General features: G+C 40.0%; 1 protein-coding gene across 1 annotated transcript in view; it reads left to right on the top strand.

The window, feature by feature from the left end:
- UBE2U (ubiquitin conjugating enzyme E2 U) overlaps nucleotides 1-14587 on the top strand; it is a 65653-nt gene extending 51066 nt beyond the window's left edge. Inside the window, exons 9-10 of the mRNA XM_045389907.3 lie at nucleotides 5183-5277; nucleotides 11615-14587. Coding sequence (XP_045245842.2) covers nucleotides 5183-5277; nucleotides 11615-11811 — 292 coding nt within the window. The 3' untranslated portion in view covers nucleotides 11812-14587. The remainder of the gene's footprint in view (nucleotides 1-5182; nucleotides 5278-11614) is intronic.
- Nucleotides 14588-16191: the final 1604 nt, after the last annotated feature.

Below are 16191 nucleotides of genomic sequence, written 5' to 3'. Positions count from 1 at the left end.
GAATAGGCAAATGCTGGAAGCATTCCCCTTGAAAACTGGCACGAGACAAGGATGCCTTTTCTCACCTCTCCTATTCAACATAGTATTGGAAGTTCTGGCCAGGGCAATTAGGCAAGAGAAAGAAATAAAGGGTATTCAAATAGGAAGAGAGGAAGTTATCTCCAAATTATCTTTGTTTGCTGATGACATGATCCTATGTCTAGAAAACCCCATCCTCTCAGCCCAAAAGCTTCTTTTTTTTTTTTGAGACGGAGTTTCGCTGTGTCGCCCGGGCTGGAGTGCAGTGGGGCCGGATCTCAGCTCACTGCAAGCTCCGCCTCCGGGGTTTACGCCATTCTCCTGCCTCAGCCTCCCGAGTAGCTGGGACTACAGGCGCCCGCCACCTCGCCCGGCTAGTTTTTTGTATTTTTTAGTAGAGACGGGGTTTCACCGTGTTAGCCAGGATGGTCTCGATCTCCTGACCTCGTGATCCACCCGTCTCGGCCTCCCAAAGTGCTGGGATTACAAGCTTCTTAAACTGATAAGCAACTTCAGTAAAGTCTCAGGATTCAAAATCAATGAATCAATGTGCAAAAATTGCTATCATTCCTATACACCAATCAACAGGCAAGCAGAGAGCCAAATCATGAATGAACTCCTATTCACAATTGCTACAAAAAAAAATAAAATACCGAGGAATACAGCTAACAAGGGAAGTGAAGGACCTCTTCACAGAGAACCACAAACCGCTGCTCAAAAAAATCAGAGGACACAAACAAATGGAAAAACATTCATGCTCACGGATAGACAGAATCAATATTGTGAAGATGGCCATACTGCCCAAAGTGATTTATAGATTCAATGCTATTCCCTTTAAATTACCATCGACATTCTTCACAGAATTAGAATAAACTATTTTAAAATTTGTATGGACCAAAAAAGAGCCCAAATAGCCAAGACAATCCCAAGCAAATAGAACAAAGCTGGAGGCATCATGCTACCCAACTTCAAACTACACTGTAAAGCTACTGTAACCAAAACAGCATGATACTAGTACAAGAACGGAGACATAGACCAATGGAACAGAATAGAGAACTCAGAAATAAGACTGCACACCTACAACTGTCTGATCTTCAACAAACCTGACAAAAACAAGCAATGGGGAAAGGATTCCCTATTTAATAAACGGTGCTGGGAAAACTGGCTAGCCATATGCAGATAATTGAAAGTGGATCCCTTCCTTCCACCTTACACAAAAATTAACTCAAGATGGATTAGAGACTTAAATGTAAAACTCAAAACTATAAAAACGCCAGATGAAAATCTAGGCAATAGCCTTCAGGACATAGGCACGGGCAAAGATTTCATGATGAAAATGCCAAAAGCGATTGCAACAAAAGCAAAAATTGGCAAATGGGATCTAATTAAAGAGCTTCTGCACAGTGAAAGAAACTATCATCAGAGTGAACAGACAACCTAAAGAAAGGGAGAAAATTTTTGCCATCTATCCATCTGACATCTATCCAGCATCTACAAGGAACTTAAACAAATTTACAAGAAAAAAAAAAAAAAACATTAAAAAATGTGCAAAGGACATGAACAGAAGCTTCTCAAAAGAAGACATACATGCGGCCAACAAACATATGAAAAAAAGCTAAACTTGTCTGATCATTAGAGAAATGTAAATCAAAACCACAATGAGATACCATCTCATGCCAGTCAGAATGGCTATTATTAAAAAGTCAAAAAACAACAGATGCTGGTGAGGTTGCAGAGAAAAAGGAACGCTTTTACACTGTTGGTAGGTTTGTAAATTAGTTCAACCATTGTGGAAGACAGTGTGGGTGATTCCTCAAAGACCTAGAGGCAGAAATACTATTTGACTCAGCAATTCAAATCCTGAGTATATACCCAAAGGAATATAAATCATTGTGTTATAAGGACACATGCATGCCTATGTTCATTGCAGCACTATTCACAATAGCAAAGACATGGAATCAACCCAAATGCCCTTCAATGATAAACTGGATAAAGAAAATGTGGTACATATACACATGGAATACTATGCGGCCATAAAAAGGAACGAGATCATATCCTTTGCAGGGTCATGGATGGAGTTGGAAGCCATTATCCTCAGCAAACTAACACAGGAACAGAAAACCAAACACCTTGTGTTCTCACTTAGAAGTGGGAGCTGAATGATGAGAACTCATGGACACATGACAGGGAACAACACACACTGAGGCCTGTTGGTGATGGGGGTGTGTTGGGGGAGGGAGAGCATCATGAAGAATAGGTAATGGATGCTGGGCTTAGTACCTAGATGATGGGATGACCTGTGCAGCAAATCACTATGGCACACGTTTACCTGTGTAACAAACCTGCACATCCTGTACATGTACCCCTGAACTTAAAATAAAAGTTGAAGATAAAAAAGGTTAATTGTTTGTTATGTGAATTTCACCCAAACAAACTTTTCATGTAAAATTAAAATTAAAATCTCTCAAAGATGGGAGAGAGTTAAATAAAAGATCAAGGAGATTTTCATACACTGAAAAAAAAAAACCTCTCAGTAAATTAAGAATAGGAAAGAACTTCCTCAACCTGATAAAGCATATTTATGAAAAAACTATAGCCAGAATCATATATAATGCTAAAAAAACTGAATGTTTGCCCCAAATGTCAGGAACAAGGCAAGGATGTCTGCTGTCACTACTTTCCCACAATATTTTATTGGAGGCTTTGTTTTCATTATAGCATGTATCACTACTGATTTATCTTGATTTTTATATTTGTTCATTTTTGTCTCTTCCATGAAGTCAGAGACCTTGTCTGTCTTGTTCTTCCTATATTATTAGCTCCTAAAATAGTGTCTAGCACAAGGTTGGTGTTCAATGAATATTTATTAAATGAATGAACTTTTGGGTAGTACTGTATAAGTGAGGTACACTTGTGTGACAAAAACATTTCTTTTTTTTATATACTTTTAAGTTCTAGTGTACTTGTGCACAGCATGCAGGTTTGTTACATAGGTATACATGTACCATGTTGGTTTGCTGCACCCATTAACTAGTCATTTACATTAGGTATTTCTCTTAATGCTATCCCTCCCCCTGCCCCCTACCCCATGACAGGCCACTGTGTGTGATGTTCCCTACCCTGTGTCCAAGTGTTCTCATTGTTCAATTCCCACCTATGAGTGAGAACATGCGGTGTTTGGTTTTCTGTTCTTGTGATAGTTTGCTCAGAATGATGGTTTCCAGCTTCATCCATGTCACTGCAAAGGACATGAACTCATCCTTTTTTATGGTTGCATAGTGTTCCATGGTATATATGTGCCACATTTTCTTAATCCAGTCTATAATAGATGGACATTTAGGTTGGTTCCAAGTCTTTGCTATTGCAAATAGTGCCACAATAAACATATGTGTGCCTGTGTCTTTATAGTAGCATGATTTATAATCCTTTGGGTATATACCCAGTAATGGGATGGCTGGGTCAAATGGTATTTCTAGTTCTAGATCCTTGAGGAATTGCCACACTGTCTTCCACAATGGTTGAACTAGTTTACAGTCCCACCAACAGTGTAAAAGTGTTTCTATTTCCCCACATCCTCTCCAGCACCTGTTGTTTCCTCACTTTTTAATGATCGCCATTCTAACTGGTGTGAGATGGTATCTCATTGTGGTTTTGATTTGCATTTCTCTGATGATGACCAGTGATGGTGAGCATTTTTTCATGTGTCTGTTGGCTGCATAAATGTCTTCTTTTGAGAAGTGTCTGTTCATATCCTTTGCTCACTTTTTGATGGGGTTGTTTTTTTCTTGTAAATTTGTTTAAGTTCTTTGTAGATTCTGGATATTAGTCCTTTGTCTAACAGATTAGGGTAGATTGCAAAATTTTTCGCCTATTCTGTAGGTTCCCTGTTCACTCTGACGGCAGTTTCTTTTGCTGTGCAGAAGCTCTTTAGTTTAACTAGATCCCATTTGTCAGTTTTGGCTTTTGTTGCCATTGCTTTTGGTGTTTTAGTCATGAAGTCCTTGCACATGCCTATGTCCTGAATGGTATTGTGTAGGTTTTCTTCTAGGGCTTTTATGGTTTTAGGTCTAACATTTAAGTCTTTAATCCATCTCAAATTAATTTTTGTATAAGGTGTAAGGAAGGGATCCAGTTTCAGCTTTCTACATATGGCTAGCCAGTTTTCCCAGCACCATTTACTAAATAGGGAATCCTTTCCCCATTTCTTGTTTTTGACAAAAACATTTCTATGCCACCTACTTTTCATCAAGAAAACTTTGTTACCAAAAGTAGTCGTCCCCCAAAAAAATTTTGTAAAATTTTTCATTTCCATATGTAAACTCCTTCTCCAAGGAAATGCTCTAAGAGCTTGACTTCCACTCATTGATGTCTCCCATAAGCCTGTTGTTTTATCCAGGATAAGTCATTAATTTTTCTGATAGAATTTCTCCCTTGTGTAGTGGGTTGAATCATGTCCCCACAAAACAAACACCTGTCCCCCCAGAACCTCAGCATATGACCTTATTTCAAAACAGGGTCTTTGCAGATATAAATAGTCATTAGTTAAGATGAGGCTATACTAGATTCAGGTGGACCCTGAGTCCAGTGACTGTTGTCCTTATAAGAGGAGCAGAATGACAGAGACACACCTGGAAAAGGTCATGTGACATTGGAGGCAGAGACTAGAGTGATGCAGCGATAAGCCATGTGACGTAAAGGATTGCTGACAGCCAGCAGAGGCTCGGAAGAGGCAATAGAAGATTCTTCCCTAGGGCTTTCCAAGGGAGGGAGGCCCTGCTGCCACCTTGATCCCCAGCATCTAGCCTCCAGAACTATGAGAGAATACATTTCTGTTATTTTAAGTCACCAAGTTTATGGTCATTTGTTAAGGTGGCCCAAGGAAACTAATATACCTTGCTATACCACATGATGTTTTTACTACTTTTACAATAGTAAACTTATGTCATATTCATTTGCTTTTCCAACTTCTATTCTGTTGGAAAGCACATACTGAAATAATTTTACTTTACCATTAAATTAGTCAACACTCAGAATGGTTCCATATTCAAAGCCTATTGTTCTACTTTTATGTTTCATTTCATTTGTTTCATGTATTTTTCTCGGAAGTAAATATACTCTTACCGAAATTCATTTGGGAATTTAATTTTTCTTTTTCTCTTTCTAGGTATTCTGTTATCAAGTGTTGGCTTGCTAGAAAAAATAGAATGCCTGATGAAGTCAGACACTCAATGGAAGGAATTAAGCTCTGCCCAACTCAAAGTAAATCGATTCACTCTATTTGTTTTGCTTTTGTAACTAACATGTTATGCATAATATGCATAACTTTAAACTTTTTTCCCTTTAAATAAGTTGGAATATATGAGGGCTAATCCTTGTGTTCTCCTTTTAAGGTTGCTTTAACTTTTTCTGACTTTCCAAATTAATTTGGTAAATTACTCACATAGGAATTGGAACTTTGACAAAATTGAGTTCCTTATATTTCCAAGCTTACTACCCTTTAATAGGTTAATATACAATTTGAAATTTTAAGGTTAAGTTTCAAAATATGAAAAAGCAGCCAAAACACACAGAGCACTAATAAACTGATCCCTAAAACTCATTGTATATTCAAAGATATATGCAATATGGCTGAAAAGAAAGAAACAGTGCTGAGTTGTTTTTTGTGCTCTTTTAAAAATTACCATTTACTTGTTGGGATAGGTTGAGAGTGAATCTTCAGCGGGGTGAGCTGGTAACTTACCATGAAAGTCAGCTGGTATAGAGGGGAAAGCATGACATTTGGGGTTAGAGAACTTAGGTTCAGATCTCAGTTCTTTGCTATTATGGAAAGGTCACTCAACCTCTGAATTTAGTTTTTTTCATCTTCAGCTACTTCTATGTATGTGGAAGATGTTCAACAACTGCTAGTTGCTAAAATTCTGCCCTAACTCACAGGATTCTTATGACTAAATGACTCCATGTATATACAATTTCTTTGTGAACTGAAAAGTACAAAAAGCAATAGTTACTATTTTTTCCTGTCACCTGGCCACTAAACGTAACAGCATATACATGCCAGGCACAGGCAATCACCTTCATTCAGTGATTCCCCAAGGGCCCTGCCCCCATATCTCCAAGTTTCTTTTCCCTGCTCAATATCGACCTCTCTCCCTCCTACTTGTTTGGTGTGCCATGCAGATTTCCTCCTCTATATTAGCAGCCTCAGCCTTCTGCATTCAACTCTGCCTTCTTCCAGATTTCAAGGTACCTGTGAGGTAGGAAATGTTGCCTTCTCCAGCCTTACTCTTTGCTTTCTCCATGATTTCCCTACTCCTCTCTGCAATCTGTGTCTTTCAACATCCCCACCATCTTCACCAGTGGAAGAGATACTTGGTTAAGTTGTTGTGATTACAGTAATTTCTGTCTGTGCTTTGTCAGACTGGTGACAAAGCTATGTCTCTATAGCTCAGCTCTGCTTATGTTTTTACCAGGTCTAAAATACTTTAATTGTGTCCCATTTTCCTTCAGGATAAAATTTAGACTCTTTGACACAGAAAATCCTTAATGCTCTAATACTTGTCTGTGTCTTTGCAGTGACATTCCCTACCACTCCCCTTCACACCCTAAATGTTATACTAAGCTAGTGGGTCATGATCGTTTGTTCCCTATCTCATTTCATTAAAAAGCTTGAGCAGCACACTGTGTTTTCTCATACCCCTACTCTAAATGCTCTTCTCTCCCCTTCTTTACTTTCTAATGCCTAGCATCCTTTGAGATTCAGTTCAAGTATTACCTTCTCTAGGAAACTTTCTCTGTGGGTTATCATAGCATTTCTACCATAGCTGTATCATGCTCTATTTGTTTTCTATTGCTGTGTCACAAATTAGCACACATTGAATGGTTTAAAACAACACACATTTATTATTTTACTGTTTCTGTGGGCCTGGAGTACAGGCACAGCTTAGCTGGATCCTCTGCTTAGGGTCTCAGAAAGCTGCAATCAAGGCATCGGCTGGGCTGCATTCTCATCCCAGTGGTTTGAATGGGAGAGTAATTTGCTTCCCAGTCCAGTGAGGTTGTCGACAGAATTCGTTTTCTTCTGTCTTTAGGAATGAGGGCCCTGGCTTCTGGCTGGGTATATGCTGGAAGCCTCCCTCACCTGCCGAGGGCTGCACACGGTTCCTCCCAGCATGTCCTCCTACTTTATCCAGCAAGAGTCTTTAGAGCAAGTCTGATAGCAAGATGGAGTTGTATGTGATGTAACATCATCATGCAAATGAGACCTTATCACTTGCATCATATTTTATTGGTTAGAAGTCATGGGTCCTATCCTCACTCAGAAAAGAGGAGTTTACACTAAGGTGTAAATACCAGGATGCAGGGATTCTGGGGGCCACCTTGGAGTCTGTCCAGCACGCATGCTGTGTTATTATTCTTTTTACTGCCTGTCTCCTTTGAAAAAGAGTGAGCTTCTTAAGGGAAGGGACTGCTCACCTCAATCTTCCACAGCACAGTGGTTGGCATACAGTAGCTATCAATGCTCATTAAAAAAATGAGTAAGTAAATAGTAGGATGAAGTAAAATTGTCATGTTTTTGTCTGCCTTGTGATTATGGGAAAAAAGGGTGAAAACCCATGATGAGTGGGAAAAAGAAAGGCAAGCTGGAAGAGGCAACATTTTAAGTTTAATGTCCAGAAACTGGTTAGCTCTTCAGTGCTGAGCCTTGTTCTCTTTGAACATGGAATAGACTCTTCTTTCTGTCTACTCTGGAAGAGGCTATACCTGAGAGGTTGTGGTAAATTTGATTGTTGTTCAGAAATATTCATTCCTGCTCCACCTACATGAACAAGATATATTTCCTTGCACCTTGACTTTGAGCTTTTCCCTGTGACATGTTTTCATCAATGGAATATTAGTGGGTGCAGTGTGCCCCCAGGGTTTGGAAAGGGTTTGCATGATTTGGCTTGCTCTTTTTCTCTTCTGCCATCATCACAAGAGCGTGCCTGGACTGGCCCTCTGATCACAGAGAAAGATTCAAGGCATAGATCTAAGCTTGCCCAGCCACATTTCCCAGCCATTCCCCAGCCAAAGAAGCCAACCACCTATTGACCTGCTGATATGTGACCGAAACTAATACTTATTGCTGTATGTCACTAAGATTTTGTGGTTGTTTATTATGTAGCAAGAGAGTTGTTATGTAGCAAGAGTGAACTTATATACCATATCGAAGGGAAGTGTGACTCAGAAAAGGAAAGAACCGTGTGCCCCTCTTTTGCAAAAAAGGATGGCATGTCATAGTTTGCCAATGGGAGAAACTCACCAGAGATTTGGCAGGTGGGAGGGAAGTCAAGGCCATTATGCTTGGGAAGTTGTTCATATCAGGCATGGTGGGTTCCTCAGATACGGCATTTTCACACGTCTCTCCACAGCCTCACTTCACAGACATGGTGGCTGCACAGACATCCCCATGAACTCCTCGTTTTTGTCGCAATTTGGGTGGCTAAATGTGTGCAGCTTCTTGTACTCCATGAGCTTCTGGTTTCCCACTCATGTCAGTGCATCAGGATCATGACTGTTTTTTCAATTCTCCAGCTGTAGCTTCCAGATCTTCACTCCCCTGGGTCCTCCCACACCTGGATAATCCCAAATTCCTGTGTTAGATTCTGACTCTTGTGTTACTTGTAGTGGCTCTGTTTTCCTAACTGAATCCAGACTGAAAACAGGACTGAATAGAGATAAACCATTTGTTAATCATCAGAGCCCATCAGTCAGCACAGGTTTTACTATCTTTACTAGCTAACCTATTTTCAGATTAAAAAATAAATTATCAGAGGCAGAGTTTCCGTGATCCAACCCAAGAAAGGCATGGAAAATATAAGGCAGTTAGAATTTGTGCTTCCCATAACTTATTTTGTTAACATAGTAACAAAATCCCCTCCTTTATTACTGATTCCAACCACCAAATCCAAGGTGTCTCAGAGGGATTTATAAAGCTTAAGATTTCCTGGAGGAGAAATTCAAAATAATCTTTTTTTTTTATGTTCTAAAGAAACATTTCTATATTTATTTCGCATTATACTCTGCTGATCTAGCCAGGTTTCTTTTTATGCTTCCTGGGAGATTTTAACAGGGCAGGAACTAAGAGGGCAAATAGTCAAGGTGGTTGATTCCCAACTTTCATTCCACGCCAGCAACTCATGTCAGCCAATCATGGTGATCTCATTTCCCTTACCAGTAACTAGTTTAGAGATGGGGTGGGGTGCAGTGGCTCACACCTGTAATCCCGACACTTTGGGAGGCCAAGGTGGGCAGATCACCTGAGATCAGGAGTTAGAGACCAGCCTAGCCAACATGATAAAACCCCATCCCTACTAAAAATAATAATAATAATTAATTAATTAATGTTTAAAAAATAGCTGGGCGTAGTGGTGAACTCCTGTAGTCCCAGTTACTTGGGAGGCTGAGGTGGGAGAATCACTTGATCCCAGGAGGCGGAGGTTGCAGTGAGCTAAGAGCACGCCACTGCACTCCAGCCTGGGCAACAGGAGTGAAACCCTGCCTCAAAAAGAATAAAATTAAATTAAAATAAAAGAAAGGGCATGTGACAGGATCCTGCTTGAGGGGAAATATGCTGGGTGCTTCAGGGGATGGTTTTCCCATCCACTCTTAAAAATGAGCTCTTGGTGAGAAGTCCGCTTTTTCCTCTGGATGTTGCTGTGCCCGGTGTGGTTACTAGAATGGCTGTAGCTCTCTTGCTGTGCACTGTGAAGATGAAGACAACACCTCAGTTAGCAAAGCAAGCAGTGAAAAGAATTGTGTCCTTCATGACATTGTGGAGTCACCGCAATATTCAATCCTGCCCTCCACTCTGGCTTTTATCTTATGTGAGATAAAACATTCTCCTATTGTTTAAACTGGGTTGACTTGGCTCTATATTTCTTGTAATCAAAAGCATGTGGAATCAGAAAGGCCCAAACATGGTTAGAAAGAACTGGAGTTAGTCCATCAATAACATGTTCATGGAAAATAAAGGAGATGCTTTTCTCAAGGCACAGACAGAATTTAGTTTTAAATTAGTTACAACTAAATATTAGCATCGAAAGTATGAAAATTAAAAATCACTGGGGGCCTCAGGATACCCATAGGATAATGGTGACTGTGTTAACTCAAATCTCTCTATGTATCTTTCTCTCTTTGTTTTGTTTTGAGATGGAGTCTCACTCTGTCACCCAGGCTGGAGTGCAGTGGGTCAATCTCAGCTCACTGCAACCTCTGCCTTCTGAGTTCAAACGATTCTCCTGCCTCAGCCTCCAGAACAGCTGAGATTACAGGCTCCTGCCACCACACCCGGCTAATTTTCGTATTTTAGTAGAGACAGGGTTTCACCATGTTGGCCAGGCTGGTCTCGAACCCCTGACCTCAAGTGATCCACCTGCCTTGGCCTCCCAAAATGCTGGGATTACAGGTGGAAGCCACCATGCCTGGCCTCTCTGTGTATCTTTCTATAAACCAAAGAGAGAAGGAAAACAAGTCACTTGTAGCCTGTGTCTATAACATTAGAAGACAACAAGTATTATAGGGTTTATTTCATATGTAAGTGAGGGAAATAAACATATAAGGCAAACAAAATTTGTCCTGGAACCCATAATCGGCAGTGAATCTGGTGACAGCTAGGAAAAAGGGGAGAGAATGCAGTGAGGTTTTAGAGTTAACAGAACATAAATAGCACCAGCTAGAGTTCATCCCCAGAAAGCGAGGTCCCCATGCTGTGTGGAAATATAGATCTAGAAATATAGACATTATATCTATATTCTTCTTTTGAAAAGTATAATCAGTTTATTTCCCTGTTTACAAGGCCTGTAAGATAAAGATGAAAGTCCTTTGCATGACATGTGAGGCTTTCCTGATCTGGCTTCAGCCTCCCTTCCAACTCCACGAAACTTTCTGTATACTATAACATTGTGGTTTTGGATAGACAGATCTGGGACGAGTCTTGTTATTAGCTGGATATCTTTGGTTAAGTTACTATAGGTCATTCAGCCTTAGTTTCCTCATCTGTAAAATAAGAATACTAATACCTGCCCATCACAAGGGTTGTGTCTGAGTTAAATAATATTATAGCTGTCGACTGCTGAGCACCGCACCTGGCACAGTGGAAGTGCGGGAGAATCCACTCTGATCACGCCTAACCCTGTCAAGTCCTCTCATACCTTTGTGCTTATATGATGCATGCTGTTTCTTCTAACATGTTCTGACCTCCCTTCTCTGTCTAACAAACTGCTCCTCCTGTTTCAAAGCCCGAGTCTGTTTTCACTTAGACATAGTGATTCCCTCCCTGTGCTCCCAAAGCAGCTTTTCCCTTGCACATCAACCGGCCGTTAGCAGGGATCCAGTAAATATATATGTTAAATGAATGAACTAACAAAGCATCAAAAGATCGAGCAAGATGGAAAGAATCATTTATGACAAATAAAGTTACTTATAAAACATGAAGTTTAGAAAGTGTAAAAAAGGTTGCTCGCATTCATTCAGATGGTCTTTGGCATTATCCTACACATGCAGGAACACTCTTTTCATTGTTTTTCCTGTATGTCTATTAAATTTCTGTTTTTTATAGTTCCCACCACAGATGAAATTTTTCTTGAGTCACCAACTGCAATAAATAGCGTCACAAACATTTACGAAACAGAAGAGGAGGGGTGGAAGAGTGACACTTCATTATATGAAAATAACACAGATGAGCCCTGGGAAGAGGAAGTGGAAGATCTAATCTCCTGGATCAACACTCTCAATACAAATACTTTAGAAGATTAAGCAGAACATTATCAGGTTAAAAAACTGAACAGCCTCCACCATAGCCCAGTGTTGTGGAGCAATTTTGGAAGACTCTCAGAACTTGGATTTCATTTTTTTCAGGCTGTTCTCACCCGCTCACTGCAAGTACAAGCAAGTACAAATTAGAGATATAAGTACAAATCAGTAAAGATGTTGCTTTGACTTTCTTTAGAACTAAGTTACCGAAGTTAGGGATGTTCATTGCCATATGCCAATCAATGGTGTGACACTCCCACAGTTTTTAGGCTACTGGACACAAGTTTTTGCAGGCAGAGAATGGGTCAGAAAGAGGCTGGGATAGGAGGGGAGCAATTAAGAGCTTCAGAGGCTGGACATGACCTCAAATAGCAGGATCTATACATGGACCTACATCTGCCTGCTTTCTTGTCTTGTTTCCTCCATATTCAAGGAATGAGATGTCACTATTTACTAATGTTTCTCTTCTGTTTTATCCCAGAGTACATGGGAACATATCTGTCACCCCAAAAGTTTCCCCTGCTTCATGGTAATACGTCTCTCCTGCTCCTATTTCCTGCCCTTACTTTTCATAAGATCAGTCAGTATCACTGATCTGCTTTCTGTCACTGCAGATTAGTGTGCAATTTCTAGTTTTATATAAACTAGACCTTCTATCTCCTTGTATTCTTATAACTTTATTTTCTCTGTCTCTTTTTGCCATGTTGTCTCAACCTATACGTATGCTTGGGTCTCTCCTATTCTAAAATATGTCTCTGCCTTTGACCCCTATCTCTGCTTACCTCACCATTATTCACTCATTTTTCTCAATCAGATTTATTGATGGTGGTCTATCATTCTCTCTTTATTTCTTTCATTCATTTCACATTTGCATCCACTGCACAATGAAATCTATCTTCCATTCATTCTACTTCACTAAAATTTGCTGGGATCACCGTGATTTTCTTACTGCCAAAACTCATGTTTGATATTATTGATCATCTTCTTATTTTGAAGTGTTTATTGCCGTGGCTTCAGAGAGACCTATTTTGAGGCCTACATACCTACACACATATGTCTTCTCAAAAATGCCATACCGATCTATATGTCTGACCTTGGATGTAGTTATCAAATAGGTCTCTCCCTCATTTTTAGGGAAACTGATTTTAGTTCCCATGAAAAAAAGAAAGCTCTACTACATGTATCTGGTCTCTTTGCACTCTCCTGGCTGGCTAAATATTTCCAAGTCTCCCTCTGGTAGTTCAGACAGTAGGGCCCCAACTGATTGTAGTACCTACACTTTTGCTATCCCCCTGTGACCAGAACCACAACATTCTGAGTCTCTCTTAGACCTCTTTTATAAGAGCACAGATTCCATTTATGAGGGCTTCACTCTCATGACAAAATAATTTCCCAAAGGCCATACCTCCAAATACCATTCCCTTGGGGGTTAGGGTGTCAATATGTGAATTTTGGGAGGGGACACAAACATTCAGACTACAACATTGTGTCTAATATTACTGAACTCCTTGTACTTCCCCACACATAACAGCATTTTCCTGCTTCCCTGCCTTTGCTTATGCCATTTCCTCTACCGAGAATTCCTTTTCCCCTCTTCAGTTGGCTAACGCCTATTCAGCCCCTAAAACTCTGCTCAGGCATCACCTCCAGAGTTTTCTCTGCACTCCACATACCCTACTCCAGGCTGGGTCTCTCTCTGGCTCTCTGGCTCTCACTCTGTGGGCACCATATAGTATGTGTATGTGTCTGCTGTTCAATTTTATTGAAATTGTCTGTTTGCACATTTGCCTCTCCCATTAAACCTTCAAAGAAGAAGCCAACCAACCAGACTCCATCCTAACGATACTCAATAATATAGACTACATTCCAACAGCTGCCACGATGTCTCAAACAAAAGCTCCTGTTTCACTGTGTTAGAGTTTACTGTTAAAAAATAAACTTGGAAATTTTAGCAAATGAGTGAATTCAAAAGTAACAAAAAAGGAACTTTTAATAACAAGTAGGAATACCTTGAGAGAGTTGATTCTGGAAGAAGGCACTAGGTTTTTAAAAACAGCTTTATTGAGGTATGATTGACATAGAAGAAGTTGAGCAATTTAAAGTGTACAGTGTAAGTTTTTATATATGATGCCTTCATGTAATCCTACTACTATCAACATTGGGAACATATCTGTCACCCCAAAAGTTTCCCCCTGCTTCATGGTAATATGTCTCTCCTGCTCCTATTTCCTGCCGTTACTTTTCATAAGATCAGTCAGTATCACTGATCTGCTTTCTGTCACTGCAGATTAGTGTGCAATTTCTAGTTTTATATAAATGAAATTATGCAGGCTGGGCGCAGTGGCTTGTGCCTGTAATCCCAGCACTTTGGGAGGCCAAGACGGGCAGATTACGAGGTCAGGAGTTCGAGACCAGCCTGGCTAACATGGTGAAACCCCGTCTCTACTAAAAATACAAAAATTAGCCGGGTGTGGTGGCTATTGTCTGTAATCCCAGCTATTCAGGAGGCTGAGGCAGGAGAATCGCTTGAATCCGGGAGGCAAAGGTTGCAGTGAGCCAAGACTGTGCCATTGCAGTCTAGCCTGGTGACAGAGTGAGATTCCATCTCAAAAAAGAAAGAAAGAAAGAAAGAAAGAAAGAAAGAAAGAAAGAAAGAAAGAAAGAGAGAGAGAAAGAAAGAAAGAAGGAAGGAAGGAAGGAGAAAGAAAGAGAGAGAGAGAAAGAAGGAAGGAAGGAAGGAGAAAGAAAGAAAGAAAGAAAAAGAAAGAAAGAAAGAAAAGCAGGAAAGCAAGAAAGCAAGCTGTGTGGCTGATTTCACTCAGCACAATTATGTTGAGATTTCTTTGTCTTTTGTATATCCATATTCATTTTTATTGCTGAGTAGTGTTCTACTGTATGGATATACCACAATTTGTTTATACATTCACCTGTTGGTGGACATTTGTGTTGTTTTCAGTGTGAGACTATTACAAATATAAAAGTTGCTGTGGCAAATCCATCCTAAGATGACCTACAACGAGTCAAACCCTTACACAATCCTTGAGTGTAAATAGAACCTGTGTCTTCTAGTCAATAGAATATAGCAAAGTGATGTGATGACGCTGCTGTCATTACATTATGTCGTATTAAGACTCCATCTTAAGCAAACTAGAGAGGGATTCTCCTGCTAGCTTTGAAGAAGTAAGCTGTCATGTGGGAAGGCCACCTAACAGGAATTGCTGGCAACTGCAGGAGGTGAGAGGAGCCATTGGCTGACAGTCAACCAGAAAATAGGGACCTTGGTCCTACAAACTCAAGAAATTGAATTCTGTCAACAACCATGTAAGCTGTTTTAACCTGCTAACTTTGGGGTAATTTGTTGTGTAGTGATAGAAAATTAATACAGCTTATACGAACAATGTGTTTAAGTCTTTATATGGATTTATGTTTTATTTTCTCTTGGGTAAATAGAACTGAAATGGCTGGATCATATGGTAGGTATATGTTTAAGTTTTTAAGAAATTGTCAGGGCTGGATATGGTAGCTCACACCTGTAATCCCCACACTTTGGGAGTCCGAGGCATGAGGATTGCTTGAGTTCAGGAGTTCAAGACTAGCCCTGATCAACATAGTGAAACCCCTGTCCCTATTTAAAAGAGGAAAGGAAGGAAGAAGGGAGGAAAGAAAAAGGGAAGAAGTTTTTTTGTTTTTTTGTTTTTTGTTTTTGTTTTTTAGACAGGGTCTCGCTCTGTCACCAGGCTGGAGTGCAGTGGTGCAATCATAGCTCACTATAGCCTCAACCTTCCAGGTTCAAATGATCATCCCACCTCCGCTTCCCAAGTAGCTAGGACAACAGGCACCCACTGCTATTCCTGGCTAATTAAAAAAAAAAATATTTATTTATTTTTATTTTTTTGTAGATACGGGCTCTCACTATGTTGCCCAGACTGGTCTCGAACTTTTAGGCTCAAGCAATCCTCCTGCCTCAGCCTCCCGAAGTGCTAGGATTACACGTGTGAGCCACTGCGCCTGGCTTAGTCAATCTTTTAAATGTTAGCCATTCTAAGATACGTAGAAGAATCTCATTTTAATTTGTATTTCCCCAAAGACTATGATGATGAGCATTTTCTCATGTGCTTATTTGCAGTCCTTGTATCTTCTTTAACGAAATGTTTTGTCCAAATCTTTTGCCTATTTTTTTTACTGGGATGTTTGTTTTCCTATTATTAAGTTTTGAGAGTTCTTCTATATCCTGGATATAAGTTCTTTATCAGATAAATGACTTACAGATACATAATTTGGAAATTAGTGATAAGTCTGTTTTTGCCTTTCATTACTTTATTTTTGAGACAGAGTCTCACTCTGTTGTCCAGGGTGGAATGCAGTGGTGCAATCTCAGCTCAC

Source organism: Macaca fascicularis, chromosome 1 (genome assembly GCF_037993035.2).
Source record: "Macaca fascicularis isolate 582-1 chromosome 1, T2T-MFA8v1.1".
In the NCBI taxonomy this organism is placed as follows: domain Eukaryota; kingdom Metazoa; phylum Chordata; class Mammalia; order Primates; family Cercopithecidae; genus Macaca; species Macaca fascicularis.
Note: the sequence above shows the minus strand (reverse complement) of the source record. Positions and strands in the feature narration are given on the sequence as shown.